This window comes from Rhinatrema bivittatum, chromosome 8 (genome assembly GCF_901001135.1).
Source record: "Rhinatrema bivittatum chromosome 8, aRhiBiv1.1, whole genome shotgun sequence".
NCBI lineage: Eukaryota > Metazoa > Chordata > Amphibia > Gymnophiona > Rhinatrematidae > Rhinatrema > Rhinatrema bivittatum.
The window spans coordinates 130,797,237-130,813,613 of record NC_042622.1 but is presented as its reverse complement, the minus strand read 5'-3'; the positions used below and the strand labels follow the sequence as shown (position 1 = coordinate 130,813,613).

General features: G+C 44.6%; 1 protein-coding gene across 1 annotated transcript in view; it reads left to right on the top strand.

Annotated features, from left to right (window-relative positions):
• LOC115097568 (collagen alpha-1(XI) chain-like) overlaps positions 1 to 16,377 on the top strand; it is a 319,380-nt gene that overhangs the window by 278,577 nt on the left and 24,426 nt on the right. The window contains exon 12 of the mRNA XM_029613505.1: positions 5,924 to 6,031. Within this exon, the coding sequence (XP_029469365.1) occupies positions 5,924 to 6,031 (108 nt within the window). The remainder of the gene's footprint in view (positions 1 to 5,923; positions 6,032 to 16,377) is intronic.

The following is a 16,377-nucleotide window of genomic DNA, read 5'->3' as shown; positions in this document are numbered from 1 at the left end:
AATGAATCCATGCACTTCTGGGAATCTTGCCTTACCTCCATAAACTCCATGCTATCCAACCTTCACTTAGCTCTAAACGCCTCTAAAACTGAACTACTCATCTCCAGTCATCCTGACCACACTCCCCACCACACACCCCAGAACACAACCACAGCCCATTACCAGTTGCATGCAGTAAGAGACCTGGGTGTCCTCATAGATCATCACCTAAACTTTAAACCCTACATCAGATCTCTCCTAAAGGGAGGTTTCTACAAGTTAAATGTCCTCAAGAAACTCAAACCCCTACTCCACACTCAAGACTTCCGTACTGTAATTCAGACCACCATGCTTACGAAACTGGACTACTGTAACTCCCTCCTACTCAGCCTTCCCACCTCCACCATTAAACTACTCCAGATTCTATAAAACTCCATGGCCAGAGTCATAACTAATACCTGTAAAACAGAACATATCACCCCTATCTTAAAGAACCTGCATTGGCTGCCCATCTCCTTCTGCTCACAATACAAAACTCTTACCATTCTTCACTGTTCATTATACAAATTCAATCATACCTGGCTAGATGAAATGCCTCGCTTCCGCGCCACTGACCTCCCCACAAGAAGTGCCCTTGTAGGTACCCTACACACACCTTCCCTTAAGTCTGCGCATCTGTCCCTCACCAGAGAGAGGGCCTTCTCCATCGCTGATGCCTCCCTCTGGAATTCCCTCCCCATCTCCCTCCGTCTAGAGCCGTCTCTGCAAAAATTTAAAAAAGGAGTCAAAACATGGCTCTTCAAGCAGGCCTACCCTGATACAAACCAAACGTAGATTCTTCTCCCTGAACTGTACTTCCACAATGGCCTCCCTCCCATCCGCCTGCCCCTCCCTACCCATGTGCTACCTCCCACCATTAGACCCGCCATAACCTCCCTTCCTTTCTTAGCCTTTCTCAGGTATACGCACTTTGTGAACAGCCCTGACATTAAAACTCCATAGATAAAGATAATGATTATAGGTTGTACATAGTTCCTCTTTGTTTGTTTTCACCCCTGTTCTGGTATATAGTGTTTCATTTGATGTATAGTTCCTCTTTGCTTTCACTTCTATCTGGTACTTCGTTTTATTGTATTTTCCTCCTTTCAGTTTAATGTAAGCTGGCATGATGTACCATACGAATGTCGGTAAAGAAAAGCCTATAAATAATTAAATAAATAAATAAATAAATACATCATGCCAATAAAATAAATTTGTTGATGCAATGATTAATCACAATCAATGCCAGCATTAGAAGATTTCTTGCCCATGGATTCCACCTCTGCTGTTCCTCTCTGGTTTTCATGTTTGTATGTTGAGAGGAGAGATCAGGCATTAGAAAAGGGTGAAGCATTAGGGGTGGAGGAGGGTAATGAAGGAATGGAAATATTTAGTTATCTATACAAGGCCATTAAAGATAGGTACTGTACCAGCGGAAAACATCTGGAAGGATTTTACTGATCCTGTCTAATAAGGAGACTGTAAATATTACCAGTCTTCAGTGAAGCTTCATCAAACGAGCATTTAAATGACGGAGCTACTGGCAATGCATAAACAGCATTCACAGGAGGTGAATAAGCTTCCCTTTCAAATGGTCAGCAAACAGCAGCTGGGATGTAGATGTGAGTAAGAAATAGAAGAAAAAAGATTCCTTAGCTGACTGAGGTCTCTGAATAACTGACTCTATGAGGAAAGATTCTTTTGCAGTAAAAAAAATATAGACGGTAACTTTAAAACAGGCGTGCATCCATTTTAGAACATATGTGCATGTATGTATGCATGTTATAAAATAGCATGGATGCAAATACATGTGCGCACAATATGCATGCAAATGCCACTTCTACCAAGTAAGTGGGGGAATTTTATAAAGGATACGTGCCGATGCCATTACCAGTTTTCCCAGTTCGCTCACAGTTTGCCCGGGTAAAGGATAGGACTTCCTAACCTCCCTAATTTAATAGCCTCCTTTTCCCTCTGTTAGCCCCAACCCTTAAAACCCTGCTGACTAGACTAGATTTCTTTGTTTTATTACTTACACGCCATCCATAGCAATAGTAAAGTTAAGTGCCTGTGCACATAAGTATTTATTAGAGATGTGAATCGGTACCAGACTCGTTTCCGGTATCGTGTTCGTAGGGTTCTGAGCGCTTTTGTTCGGCTGTCCCGAGCAGAAGAACCCCCCCCTGCCCCCAACCCTTTACATTTAATTATTTAGAATCCCCCACCCTCCCAAACCCCCCCCCCCCCCAAACTTTTCTAAAGTATCTGGTGGTCCAGCAGGGTCCTGGGAGCAATCTCCCGCTCTCGGGCCATCGGCTGCCAGTAAACAAAATGGCGCCGGTGGCCCTTTGCCCTTACCATGTGACAGGGGCTACCGTGCCATTGGTCGGCCCCTGTCACATGGAAGGAGCATAGTTTTTTTAGGATGGCGCCAGCCATCCATTGTTCCTACCATGTGACAGGGGCCAGTCAATGGCACCGATAGCCCTTGTCACATGGGGCCATCGGCGCCATTTTGATTAGTGGCAGCCGACGGCCCGAGAGAGGGAGATCGCTCCCGGGACCCCCGCTGGACCACCAGGTACTTTAGAAAAGTTTTGGGGGCGTTGGGAGGGTGGGGAATTCTAAATAATTTGATTTAAATGGTTGGGGTGGGTTTGGGAGTTGTTTTTCGGTGTGCCCTTTCTTCCCTCCCCCACATGAAAATTTTGTGGGGTTTTCCTTTCGCTTTCGGGGACCTCCCGATACCTGACAGATGAGAAAATATCGTACGATATTTTCATCCGTCAGAAAAAGAATTCACATCCCTTGTATTTATGTGTATATCTCTTGGCCTTCCCCAACATGTCTACGCCCAGCCCAGACCATGCTCATTCCCCGCCCCTTTTTGCAAACGTTTTCCTGGTGCACACAGCACGAGATATACATGTCCTCAGGAGGCTTTTAAATCCAGGTGATGCATGCCGGCTCGACTTGTGCACGTATCCCTCAGTTTTGGCATATGCAGGGCTTTTAAAATTAGCCTTATAGTAATTCATTGACAAAAGTGTACAGTAGGGTACTGTGTGCAATAACATACTGACTTTCGCCAGTGTGGCGGAAGATTGGTGGTGAAGGGTGACCCTATAAACTGATATAGTCAACACATTTCATCCATAATACATCAAGGATATGTTACCAGCCCGTGGATGGATAACAAATGGTATCTGTATGACCTAATTTGGGCCACTAGTTTACTGTGTTACAACACTTAATCTGCTTTTATTTGGAGTTACATCGAGGGCTTGATTTTCAAAACAACTTGGAGTAGATTTTCAAAGGGTTGAGCGCGTAAGATACGCACGCAACCCCTGAAAACCTACCCCTGCCTTCTCCTGCGCGCGCCAAGCCTATCTTGCATAGGCTTAGCATCTCGCGCAAGCCCCAGGACACGCGTAAGTCCCGGGGCCTGATAAATGGGCGTTCTGGGGGCGGGGCCATGGGTGGGCCGCCGGCCCGGGGGCGTTCCAGGGGTGGGACAGAGGCCTCCGGAACAACCACCTAGCCAGGGGATGGAGAGCCAGTGCGTGCAAGTTAAATCTTCAGTAAAGGTCAGGGGGGGGGTTAGATAGGGGAAGGGAGGGGAAGGTGTGGGGGGGGGGGAGAAGGAAAGTTCCCTCTGAGGCCACTCCGATGTTATAAAATCTGGCCCGAAATCAATTAGGGAATGGAGGCAGGCTGCTCGGCTCGGCGCGCGCCTGTTGCACAATTGTGCAACCCCCTGCGCGCGCCGACCCTGGATTTTATAACATGCGCGTGGCAGCGCGCGCATGTTATAAAATCTGGCGTAGATTTGTTCGTGCCGGGTTGCTCGAACAAATCTATGACCGCGCACATGTTATAAAATCTGGCCCAAAATCAATTAGCATCCAGTGTGTGTAAAAGTCGGTTTGAAAAGAGACATTCCAGGGGGTGGAGGTGAGGTAGGGAAACCATTTAAATGCATATTTTCAATTTCTGAAAGTGTGTGCCTAAATCTACATGCACATATTTACATCTGCTCCTGAGCCAGTGTAAACAAGTGTATGCGTATCAGCTCTGGTTCTGCGCAAACTCAGGAATTTTCAAAGCAGACTTATGCACATAAATCCATTTAAAATATTTTCCTAAAATCTGCATGTGCTTGCATACTTTAGTCCTACACAGGCTGTTGAAAATTACCTTCCCTTTGTTGTATATGGAGCATCTAATAGCTAAAGATTAGTTTCCATGAAACTGGCTGGATAATTATTTTGTTGGAGGGAGGAAAGTGGTTGACTAGGGGTGGGGTTTAATGTCTGGAACATGAGACATTGTTAGGACTCCAGCTGTCTGAGTAAGTCACTTTACTTTTCTATGTCTCTGGTTGCTCAGCTTTGATTGGATACTCTAATATCTGTTTATTCTGCCTTCTCTCACATAAAAAGTATACAACCCAATCAGGCTGATGCAGTATCATACACTGGCCGCAGCGCATGGCTCACGTGCGATTCAATGCACGTCAATAACCCCCGATGCAAAATGGGGATTAGTGTGTCCAATTACATGCTTAGGTAGTAGCACTCATCACATTTATATTTATTTAGATTTTTATACTCTGCTTTTTGGCACTTCACAGTGTACATCAAAGTGGATTACATTCAGGTACTATAGGTATTTTCCTATCCCCACCAGATTTATAATCTAATTTTGTACCTGAGGCAATGGAGGATAAAGTGACTTGCCCAAGTTTACAAGGAGCAGCAGCAAGATTTGAACGCTGGTTTCCCTGGATTGTTACCTGCTGCTCTAACCACTAGGATACTCTTCTACTCCAACATGTAAATGCATATTGATGAGGCTATTATCTATTCCCCCCAATGCAAAAAAATATGTGCACCCGACGCACACTTTTTTACTCACCAAAATTAATGCCTAATTTTGGAGGAGCCAATAACGTGTACAGAAAAGTAGAAAATACTGCTTTTCTGTACTTCCTCCGACTTAATATCGTGGTGATAGTAAGTCAGAGGAACTAAAAAATTCAAAATGTTGGCCCCCCCAAAAAAAAGGGTACAGGTGGTCAGGTTAGGAAAATGGACACTCGTTAATTGAGCAGCCATTTTCCTAACCCGCTGACAGTCACCCCTCCTGGGCGCCTGCTGCCGAGAAGCTGCTAGGGGCATGTATTTCCCTTAGTGCCTCCTTTTACTGCAGCAGCCCATTTGCATTTTGCATCGGGCGCCCTCGAGAGGTGGATCAGCGCACGTTAAGAGAGCGGGCGCTCAATTAATGTGTGCCAATATTGCATCAACCTGAATATGTTCACATATCTGCCTCAGGCAGACAGTAGAGTACCTTTTATCTGAACACCCTAAACAGGAAATTCCCATTATCCTGAAAAATCCACACCCCCTGCAACTCGAACCAGTCCTTTTTGCCCTGTTGCAGCCCAACCAGGATTCCCACAATGAGCAAAGCCAGCAGTCTGGTATTCTCAAAATTGCTCTTTCACCATCTCGCATTTCCATGCAGTTCAAAGTCTCAAGTAAGCTGTTTGAACCACTCTGTAAATGGTCAGGCAGTGAGAGGTTGTACTTCCATTATCTGGAAAAAAAAACCATTATCCAGAATGGCCACAGTCTCAAGCATGTCAAATAAATGGTACTTTACTATAGGCATATGTGTGATTGCAAAGCTCCTTGTAATTCTACTTGGTAAAAAAGCATTAAGTGAATAAAATTATTGGTGTTATGCATTTAGTATGTTAATTTATGAAGTTCTTTTTACTAAAGTGTTTTAATCATCACTAGATTGGAATCCAGTAAGGTTATGAGTGATTTTCCTTTTAAGGGAAATGTTCAAATTTCATTTTTCCCACCAACTTTCTCTTTCTCTCTCTCTGTAGGGTGAATTTGGCCTACAGGGTCTTCAAGGATTTCCGGGCATCCCAGGGTGTGATGGTTTCCCTGGATTAGATGGAAAGCCAGGACCACCAGGAATACCAGGAGAGCAGGTGAGAACCAAAGGAAATGTAAAGGTTAGTTTCATGAGATTAGTGCAAATAACTGAAGACAATAATATATTTGTATTAAATATAAATATATAGTGTATTAACAGTTTTTCTATAATGGACTCAACCATGGGAATCTGAGGAAGCTCAACTTCTCAATACCAATAAATATATATAGATCCCTGTACTCTAACTTGCTGTTCCCTTATGAAATTTATTTCTAAGGTCCATGAACAACCATGCTACTTCTTCTTTTACTTACATAAATATATTTTGGCCATTTAAAATCACATTTGGTTGAATCTTCCTCTGTCACTATCTGATAATTTTTAATATAGAAAGTGTAAAAACAACCTGTGGTACATGGGCAGGTTCCGGGTAAAGATCGGCCTGGGAATTTTCTGCCCAGGCTAGCCCAGGAGATACCCTGTGGTCTGCCGAGCGTGGCTCTGTCTCGACCATGCTCGGCAGACCACATGACCAGAGCGAACGGCCCACCAGGGGATAAACATCCTGCATGAAACTAAATGCACAATTGAATCTTTATGGGTAGAAATCCCTTGTGTTAGAGAAGACTATAGTGATAGGAGTATACTACCGTCCACCTGGTCAAGATGGTGAGACTGATAGTGAAATGCTAAGAGAAATTAGGGAAGCTAACCAAATTGGTAGTGCGGTAATAATGGGAGACTTCAATTACCTCAATATTGACGGGGTAAATGTATCATCGGTACATGCTAGAGATACAAAGTTCCTGGATGGAATAAATGACATTTTTATGGAGCAATTGGTTCAGGAACCGACTAGAGAGGGAGCAATTTTAGATCTAATTCTCAGTGGAGCACAGGATTTAGTGAGAGAGGTAACGGTGGTGGGGCTGCCTGGCAATAGTGATCATAATATGATCAAATTTGAAAATGACTGGAAGGGGGACAGTAAGCAAATCCAAGGCTCTCGTACTAAACTTTCAAAAGGGAAACTTTGATAAAATGAAAAAAATTGTTAAACAACTGAAAGGAGCAGCTACAAAGGTAAAAAGTATGCAAGAGGAGTGGTCATTGTTAAAAAACGATTACCGGCATGGTTAAAAGGGGAGGTGAAAGAAGCTATTTTAGCCAAAAGATCTTCATTCAAAAATTGGAAGAAGGATCCAATAGAAGAAAATAGGATAATGCATAAGCGTTGGCAAGTTAAATGTAAGACATTGATAAGACAGGCTAAGAGAGAATTTGAAAAGAAGTTGGCCGAGGATGAAAAAACTCACAGTAAAAACTTTTTAAAATATATCCGAAGCAGGAAGCCTGTGAGGGAGTCAATTGGACTGTTAGATGATTGAGGGGGTTAAAGGGGCACTTAGAGAATATAAGGCCATCGTGGAAAGATTAAATGATTTCTTTGCTTCGGTGTTTACTAAAGAGTATGTTGGGGAGATACCCGTTCCAGAGAAGGTTTTCATGGGTAATGATTCAGATGGACTGAACCAAATCACGGTGAACCTAGAAGATGTGGTAGACCTGATTGATAAACTGAAGAGTAGTAAACCACCTGGACCGGATGGTATACACCCCAGAGTTCTGAAGGAACTAAAAAATGAAATTTCAGACCTATTAGTAAAAATTTGTAACCTATTATTAAAATCATCCATTGTACCTGAAGACTGGAGGATAGCTAATGTAATCCCAATATTTAAAAAGGGCTCCAGGGGCGATCCTGGAAACTACAGACCGGTTATCCTGACTTCAGTGCCAGGAAAAATAGTAGAAAGTGTTCTAAGCACCAAAATCACAGGACATATAGAAAGACATGGTTTAATGGAACAAAGTCAGCATGGCTTTACCCAAGGCAAGTCTTGTGTCACAAATCTGCTTTGCTTTTTTGAAGGAGTTAATAAACATGTGGATAAAGGTGAACCGGTAGATGTAGTGTACTTGGATTTTCAGAAGGCATTTGATAAAGTTCCTCATGAGAGGCTTCTAGGAAGAGTAAAAAGTCATGGTATAGGGGGAGATGTCCTTTCGTGGATTACAAACTGGCTAAAAGACAGGAAACAGAGAGTAGGATTAAATGGACAATTTTCTCAATGGAAGGGAGTGAGCAGTGGAATGCCTCAGTGATCTGTATTGGGACCCTTACTTCTCAATATATTTATAAATGATCTGGAAAGAAATACAACAAGTGAGGTAATCAAATTTGCAGATGATAAAAAATTGTTCAGAGTAGTTAAATCTCAAGCAGATTGTGATAAATTGCAGGAAGACCTTGTGAGACTAGAAAATTGGGCATCGAAATGACAGATGAAATTTAATGTGGATAAATGCAAGGTGATGTATATAGGGGAAAATAACCCATGCTATAGTTATACAATGTTAGGTTCCATATTAGGTGCTACCACCCAAGAAAGAGATCTAGGCGTCATAGTGGATAACACATTGAAATTGTTGGTTCAGTGTGCTGCGGCAGGCAAAAAAGCAAACAGAATGTTGGGAATTATTAGAAAGGGAATGATGAATAAAACGGAAAATGTCATAATGCCTCTGTATCGCTCCATGGTGAGACCGCACCTTGAATACTGTGTACAATTCTGGTCACCGCATCTCAAAAAAGATATAATTGTAATGGAGAAGGTACAGAGAAGGGCGACCAAAATGATAAGGGGAATGGAACAGCTCCCCTATGAGGAAAGACTAAAGAGGTTAGGACTTTTCAGCTTGGAGAAAAGATAGCTGAGGGGGGATATGATAGAGGTGTTTAAAATCATGAGAGGTCTAGAACGGGTAGATGTGAATTGGTTATTTACCCCTAGTGCCCCCTAGTCTTTCGGATAATAGAAAGACTATGGGGCACTCCATGAAGTTAGCATGTGGCACATTTAAAACTAATCGGAGAAAGTTCTTCTTCACTCAATGCACAATTAAACTCTGGAATTTGTTGCCAGAGGATGTGGTTAGTGCAGTTAGTATAGCTGTGTTTAAAAAAGGATTGGATAAGTTCTTGGAGGAGAAGTCCATTACCTGCTATTAATTAAGTTGACTTAGAAAATAGCCACTGCTATTACTGGCAACAGAAGCAAGGAATAGACTTAGTTTTTGGGTACTTGCCAGGTTCTTATGGCCTGGATTGGCCACTGTTGGAAACAGGATGCTGGGCTTGATGGACCCTTGGTCTGACCCAGTATGGCATGTTCTTATGTTCTTAACTAATCCGCCCCTGCTGTGGTATAAGGAACATAAGATATGCCTTACTGGGTCAGACCAAGGGTCCATCAAGCCCAATATCCTGTGTCCAATAGTGGCCAACCAAGTCACAAGTACCTGACAAGTACGCAAACATTAAATTAATAGATTCCAAGCTACTAATCCTTATTGATTATTAGCAGTTTATGGACTTTTTGTTACGAATGGGCTTAGGTCAGGAGTCGTGAACACCTCTAACAGGGGTGTCTCAGGGTGGAGAGAGGCAGGGCTGCAGAAGAGTCTAGATGCTGGCTGGTGCAGGCAGGAATGGGTGAACCCTATGGGCAAGTGGGAAGGTGGAATAGGCAGATGAAGTCTAACACTGGCTGGAGATATCTGATACCAGATGCATGTAGGTAAGGGTGAATACTGGAACTGCTTGGAGGTATATGTGAAAGTGAATGCAGGTAAAGGTGTACAGAAAACTGGAACTGGGTGCTGGTAAGGATGAATTCAGGAAGCGTGCAGGTAAGAGTGATAATGGCTGGAGGTATAAGTGACTGAACTGGAGAAACAAGACTGACAAAGAACTGAACAGACAAACCAGGACAGCACTAACAGTGAACATGAAACACATAAGCCCGAAGGCAGCAGAACAAGGCAAAGGCCCGAAGGCCACACACACACACAGTAATGCGAGGCTGAAGGCCCGTAGGCCACACACACACAGTAAGGGAAGGCAGAAGGCCCGAAGGCCACACATACTCAGTAATGCAAGGCAGAAGGCCCTAAGGCTACACACAGCAGGCTGAAGGCCCGTAGGCCACACACACACAGTAGACAGCCCGTAGGCCACGACAGCAGGCAGAAGGCCCGTAGGCCAAACACAGCGGGCAGAAGGCCCATAGGCCACACACAGAAGGCGGAAGAGGCTAGAGCAGGGAGCCCAGACGAGCTCGATGCCAAAGCACCAAGGGAACTGCTAGGCAGAGTTATAAAGGGAAGTCTGGGATATGGAGTAGACAGAGAGGGAGGACTGGGCCAGCCAGGAGAGCATGCTCGTGGGGGACCTCTGGTGGTGAGACGGCTGCATAGCAGCCATGGTCGTAACACTTTTGCTCAAGGAACTTATCCAAACCTTTTTTAAACCCAGCTACACTAATGTCCGGAACCACATCCTCTGGCAATGAATTCCAGAGCTTAATTATGCATTCCCTGTACGTACCTGGATCAGTCCAGACCCTATGTTATGTCACCAATCCAGCAGAGGGAGGCAGAGAAAACATTCTAATGACTCTGACGTATATCCTGGAGCACCACCTGCAGCCAATCAGTATTTCTCTGTCTCCCAGCAGAGGTGAACGTTCCTAACCCCTGAAGTCTGTGGTAGTTTGTTATTTTTTAGTCAGGTAGTTTAGGAGTTAATTTTTTGCAGACTTTATTTTTCTTTTGAAGAGAGCCTGTTCTTTTCATTTAAGTTATTTAAAAAAAAAAAGGGTTTTATTTTTCTTCACAGCCATTTCACTGCCTCCCGGGAGGTTGCCAAGTCCTGGGAGGACTATCCCTTCTGGTTTTTGAGGCTGCCGGAGTTGGGGAGATTTTGAACCCAGCAACCACTCCTGGCAGGGGTGATACCGGGGGGCCCGGCTCACTCACCCTACTTGGAGCAGCTCCTGGAGGCCGTGGCGTTTCGGTCAGGTAAAAAATAAAAATAATCCTTCACAGCTGAATCGTTGTTTACTTACCTTTTGGTGTTCGGTGGGCCCGTGCCTTTGTTTTTCGCCGCGGTTTCTTTTAGTTTTTTAGTTTATTTCATACTTTTTATTTCGCACCGTTTTTTCTTGATAATGCCGCGAGGCGTGGCCTGCCGCACTTGTGGACATGCACACGCACGCATCTCTCCAGGGAGAGTCTCTGTTCATCGTGTCTCCCCGGGGGGGGGGGGGGGGGGGTAGGCTCATCAAGTTTGCTGATAACAAAAGGGACTCGGCCACTTCGCGCGGCCCCAAAACCTCGGCCCAGCTGCTCTCCTGCCCCGGACTCATTTCGCTGCAGTGCTGGAACTGAGGCACTCCTGTCTACTCTGAGAGTGGCGACACAACAAGCTATTCAGGGTGCTTCTGACCCGCCTCCGCTGTCGCTGCAGCCAGCAGTCCCTGGGGGGGACAAGCCGCGCGAAACAGGGCCATATTTCTCGGCTGAAAGCCTGGAGGAGATTTCAGATTCTTCTTCCTCTTCTACTGCCTTTTCAGGGGATTTTCTTTGTTTTCTTTGCAAAGCTTACAAATCTAAGAAATTTCATAAGAGACATAAGAGTCTCTCATCTGAACAGAGGTTAAATCCACATTCCTCTAAAAGGGCTAGTTCCACGGATTTGGCAGTAGGGTCAGCTCCGAAGCGTCCCCTTCGTCTGGGTCCGGATCATACAATTTTTTCTTCTTCAAATGATTCTGAGCATGGCTCTTTACCTATCCCGGAAAAGTCCTTGCTGGAGGGGGATTTAAATGAAGACCCTGCTTGGAGTATTAGTTCAGACCCTCATGTTGCGGATGGGGATGACCCCAAAGTAGTCCGCCTGTTTAGAAGAGAGGAACTTAGTCCCTTAATTCCAGCAATTTTACTGGAATTGGGTCTCGAGGCTCCAGTGAAAGATTCTCGGATGGGTGGCGTTGACCCAGTGTTGCTTGGCCTTAAAGGTCCCACGACATCATTTCCTTTTCATCTTTCTCTCACTGACCTTATATACCGGGAGTGGGATATTCCTGAGTTGGGGGCTTAAGGTAGCACGAGCCATGGAAAAATTGTATCCATTACCTGAGGAAGCTTTGGAAATTTGAAAATTTCCTAAGGTGGTTGCCGCTGTTTCAGCCATCACTAAGAAAACAACTATTCCAGTAACTGGGGCTATGGCTCTTAAAGATCTCCAAGATCGTAAGCTGGAGGTTCAGCTTAAGCGAATTTTTGAGGTTTCTGCTCTTGGTGTGTGGGCGGCCATGTGTAGTAGCTTGGCTTTGCGAGCTGGACTAAGATGGGTCCAGGCTTTACAAAACAATTCTTCCCTCTCTGAAGAGGAAGTTGCTCAGGCTGGTAGACTGGAAGCTACAGTTGCTTATAGTGCAGATGCTTTATATGATCTCATTAGGATCTCTGCTCGCTCTATCGTTGCTTCTGTATCGGCTCACAGACTTCTCTGGTTGAGGAATTGGTCCGCAGACGCATCCTCCAAAGCTCAATTAGGGGCTTTACCCTTTAAGGGAAAATTATTATTTGGTAAGGAATTGGAAGATTTAATTTTGTCCCTAGGGGAAAATAAGATTCACAAATTGCCAGAGGACCGTCCTAGACCTAGAAGCTCTTTTTCATCTCGCTCTCGTTTTCGGTCTAACAGAAGATTTCGTTCTTCTCATCCGTTGGCTCCTCCAGCTAAACAGTCTTCAGGTAGACAACAGAATTGGTCTCAGTCCTTTTGTGGCCGCCGCTTTGGTAGACCTGGAACTTCCCAAGTCTCAGGAGGCACAAAGTCTGTCCAATGAGATAAGGCCGGTCTTTTCACTTGTTCCCGTCATAGGGGGCAGACTGTCTCTGTTTTACGGAGAATGGGCCATATGTACGTCGGATCAATGGGCTCTATCCAAGACTTACTACAGCATTTAAGCAACCTAGGAGCTATAGTTCCAGTTCTAACGTCGGAAAGGTCGTTATTCAATTTTTCTTCGTCGTTCCCAAAAAGGAAGGAACCTTTCTTCCCATTCTCGATCTCAAAAGGGTCAACCATTGTCTAAGGATTCCATAGTTCCGGATGGAGACTCTTCAGTCTGTCATAGCTTCGGTTCACAGAGGAGAATTTCTAGCATCTCTCGACCTCACCGAAGCTTATCTTCATATCGGCATTCGATCCGATCATCAGAAGTTTCTCAGGTTTTGCATTCTAGGGCAACATATTCAATTCAGGGCTCTCCCATTCAGATTAGCCACAGCTCCCAGAACATTTACCAAGATAATGGTTGTCGTGGCCCGCTCAACTCAGGAAGGAGGGCCTGTTGGTACATCCGTACCTGGACGACTGGTTGATTCGAGCGAAGTCAGAATCTCTTTGTTATTATACAATCAACAGGGTAATCAGCTTTTTGAAGTCTCTAGGCTGGGTGATCAACGAAGACAAGAGTCACCTATTACCTTCCCAATCTCTGGAGTTTTTGGGTGCACGGTTCGACACTCTCTTCAAGGGATAGTGTTCCTTCCGGAGCATCACCTTCTCAAGTTCAATCACAAATTTGAGACTTACAGTCTATTCCTATTCCTTGTGTGCGGGATTACTTGATAGTTTTAGGTTCAATGACCTCTACTCTGGAGTTGGTTCCCTGGGCCTTTGCGCACATGAGACCACTTCAGTCTGCATTGCTTTCACGCTGGAATCCGGTTTCGGAACTATACTACCTTCCCCTTCCTCTTACAGAGACGGCTCGTTCCAGCCTAGATTGGTGGTTACAGACAGCGAATCTGCAACAACGTGTACCGCTAGAGATTCCAGAATGGACTGTGGTCACTACCGACGCCAGTCTTTCAGGCTGGGGAGCGGTATGTCAGAATACATCTGTTCAGGGTCAGTGGTCCGAAGAGGAAGCGCAGTAGTTGATCAATCTTTTAGAGACCAGAACAGTTCATTTAGCCTTAATCGCTCTTCAACCTCTCCTTTGCGGGAAGTCAGTACGGGTTCTTTCTGACAATGCAACCACGGTAGCATACATCAACCGTCAGTGAGGAACCCGAAGCTTCCTGGTAGCTCAGGAAGCACAACAGCTGCTCAGCATCTGCAACATCTGCTCAGCATCGCAGCCTCACACATTGCCGGGGTGGACAACATTCAAGCCGACTTTCTCAGTCGGCATCATCTCGACCCAGGCGAGTGGGAACTGTGCGAGGAAGCCTATTAAATGATATGGAACACATGGTCCACTCCGGCAATGGATCTCATGGCCACATTTCAGGATGCCAAAGCCCCTCGGTTCTTCAGCCGCAGGAGGGAAAGAGGAGCGGAAGGAGTAGATGCTCTGGTACTTCCTTGGCCAAGGGATGTTCTTCTCTACGTGTTCCCTCCCTGGCCTCTGATCGGCAAGGTTCAGCGTTGGATAGAAGTTCAACAAGTCGACATTGTTTTAGTGGCTCCGGAGTGGCAACGCCGACCGTGGTTCGCGGACCTGGTCAGACTAGCACTGGACGGTCCCCTTCGATTTTGAGATTTTCCGTGCCTTCTGTCTCAGGGTCCAGTTTGTTTGGAAGAGGTTGAACGCTTCTCTCTAGCGGCATGGCTTTTGAGAGGCGTCGGTTAAAGAATAAAGGTTATTCAGATGCTGTAGTGACTACTTTATTGCGTTCTAAAAAACCTTCTACATCTTTGGCTTATGCAAGGGTGTGGAAGGTTTTTGAATCTTGGTGTAATGAGCATCAAGTAGATCCAGTTCACTCTTCTGTATCCAATATTTTATCTTTTTTACAAGATGGATTAGCCAAGGGTTTGTCCTGTAGTTCCTTATGGGTACAAGTGGCAGCACTTGGATGTTTTCGTGGTAAGGTTCAGGGATTATCCTTGGCTGTGCATCCAGATGTAGCGCGTTTTCTCAAAAGTGCGCAACATCTACGTCCTCCATTTCGGAATCCTTGTCCTGCTTGGAGTTTGAATTTGGTTCTTAGGGCTCTGTGTTCGGCTCCCTTTGAACCCCTTAATCATGCGACTTTGAAGGATCTCACATTGAAGGTGGTGTTTCTTGTGGCCATTTCTTCAGCTCGTAGAATTTCAGAGTTGCAGGCCTGGTCTTGCAGAGAGCCTTTTCTTAGAATTTCTGATACAGGAATTTCATTACGGACTGTACCATCTTTTTTTACCTAAGGTAGTATCTTCTTTCCATTTAAATCAGTCCATAGAGTTTCTGGCTTTTCCGTGTTTAGATCGTTTGGATCCTTCCTCTGGGGATCTTAAAAAAATTAGATGTACAACGAGCTCTGTTGCGTTATCTTGAAGATACAATTTTTGATTGTCTGATCATTTGTTTGTTTTGTGGAGTGGCCCTCGCAAAGGTCATAAGGTTTCGAAGGCTATGATTGCTCGTTGGTTAAAAGAGACAATTCGTTCAGCTTATCTTCTAGCTCGTCGTGACCTTCCTGAAGGGTTGAGAGCTCATTCTACTAGGTCACAGGCTACCTCTTGGGCAGAATGACAGTTAGTTTCTCCTCAGGAGATTTGTAAAGCAGCGACTTGGAAGTTGTTGCATACTTTTGCTCGTCATTACCACTTGGATGTTCACGCTCCAAGTTCGGCAGCCTTCGGAGAGAGTGTTCTCCCAGCAGGACTCTCTGGGTCCCACCCTAATTGAATCAGCTCTCGTACATCCCAGGGTCTGGACTGATCCAGGTACGTACAGAGAAAGGAAAATTGGTTCTTACCTGCTAATTTTCATTCCTGTAGTACCATGGATCAGTCCAGACGCCCACCCTTTATGTCTGTGTATTATATTTATCTTTTCGGAGAGTCCGCTCGTTCACTGTTTGGGTGATTAAACCGCCTTTTCATACTGTCTATTTTTCTTCATATTTTCTTGTTTATTCCCAAGATTTTTTGGGGGGGGATTCTGCTTCCATTTAGGATTTGTGAGTTGGAAATTCGTTCTCCCGTTTAGATAGCTAGTTAATATGTTAGTAGTTAAATTTCTGCTTTGATACTGGTCAATACTGATTGACTGCAGGTGGTGCTCCAGGGTATACGTCAGAGTCATTAGAATGTTTTCTCTGGCTCCCTCTGCTGGATTGGTGACATAACCCAGGGTCTGGACTGATCCATGGTACTACAGGAACGAAAATTAGCAGGTAAGAACCAATTTTCCTTTGAGTGAAAAAGAATTTTCTCTGATTTGTTTTAAATGAGTTACTTGCTAACTTCATGGAGTGCCCCTAGTTCTTGTATTATCTGAAAGAGTAAATAACATTTAGTTGTTCAAGTTCTTTCATGATTTTGTAGACCTCTATCATATTGCCCCTCAGCTATCTCTTCTCCAAGCTGAACAACCCTAACCTTGAGATTACAGGCAGATAAGAAAAAAGTTTACAGCAGAACTAAAAACATGGTTATTTAAACAAGCTTACGCAGAAAACGTGCAATAGAAGCTCTCCAGCCTGCTTTTA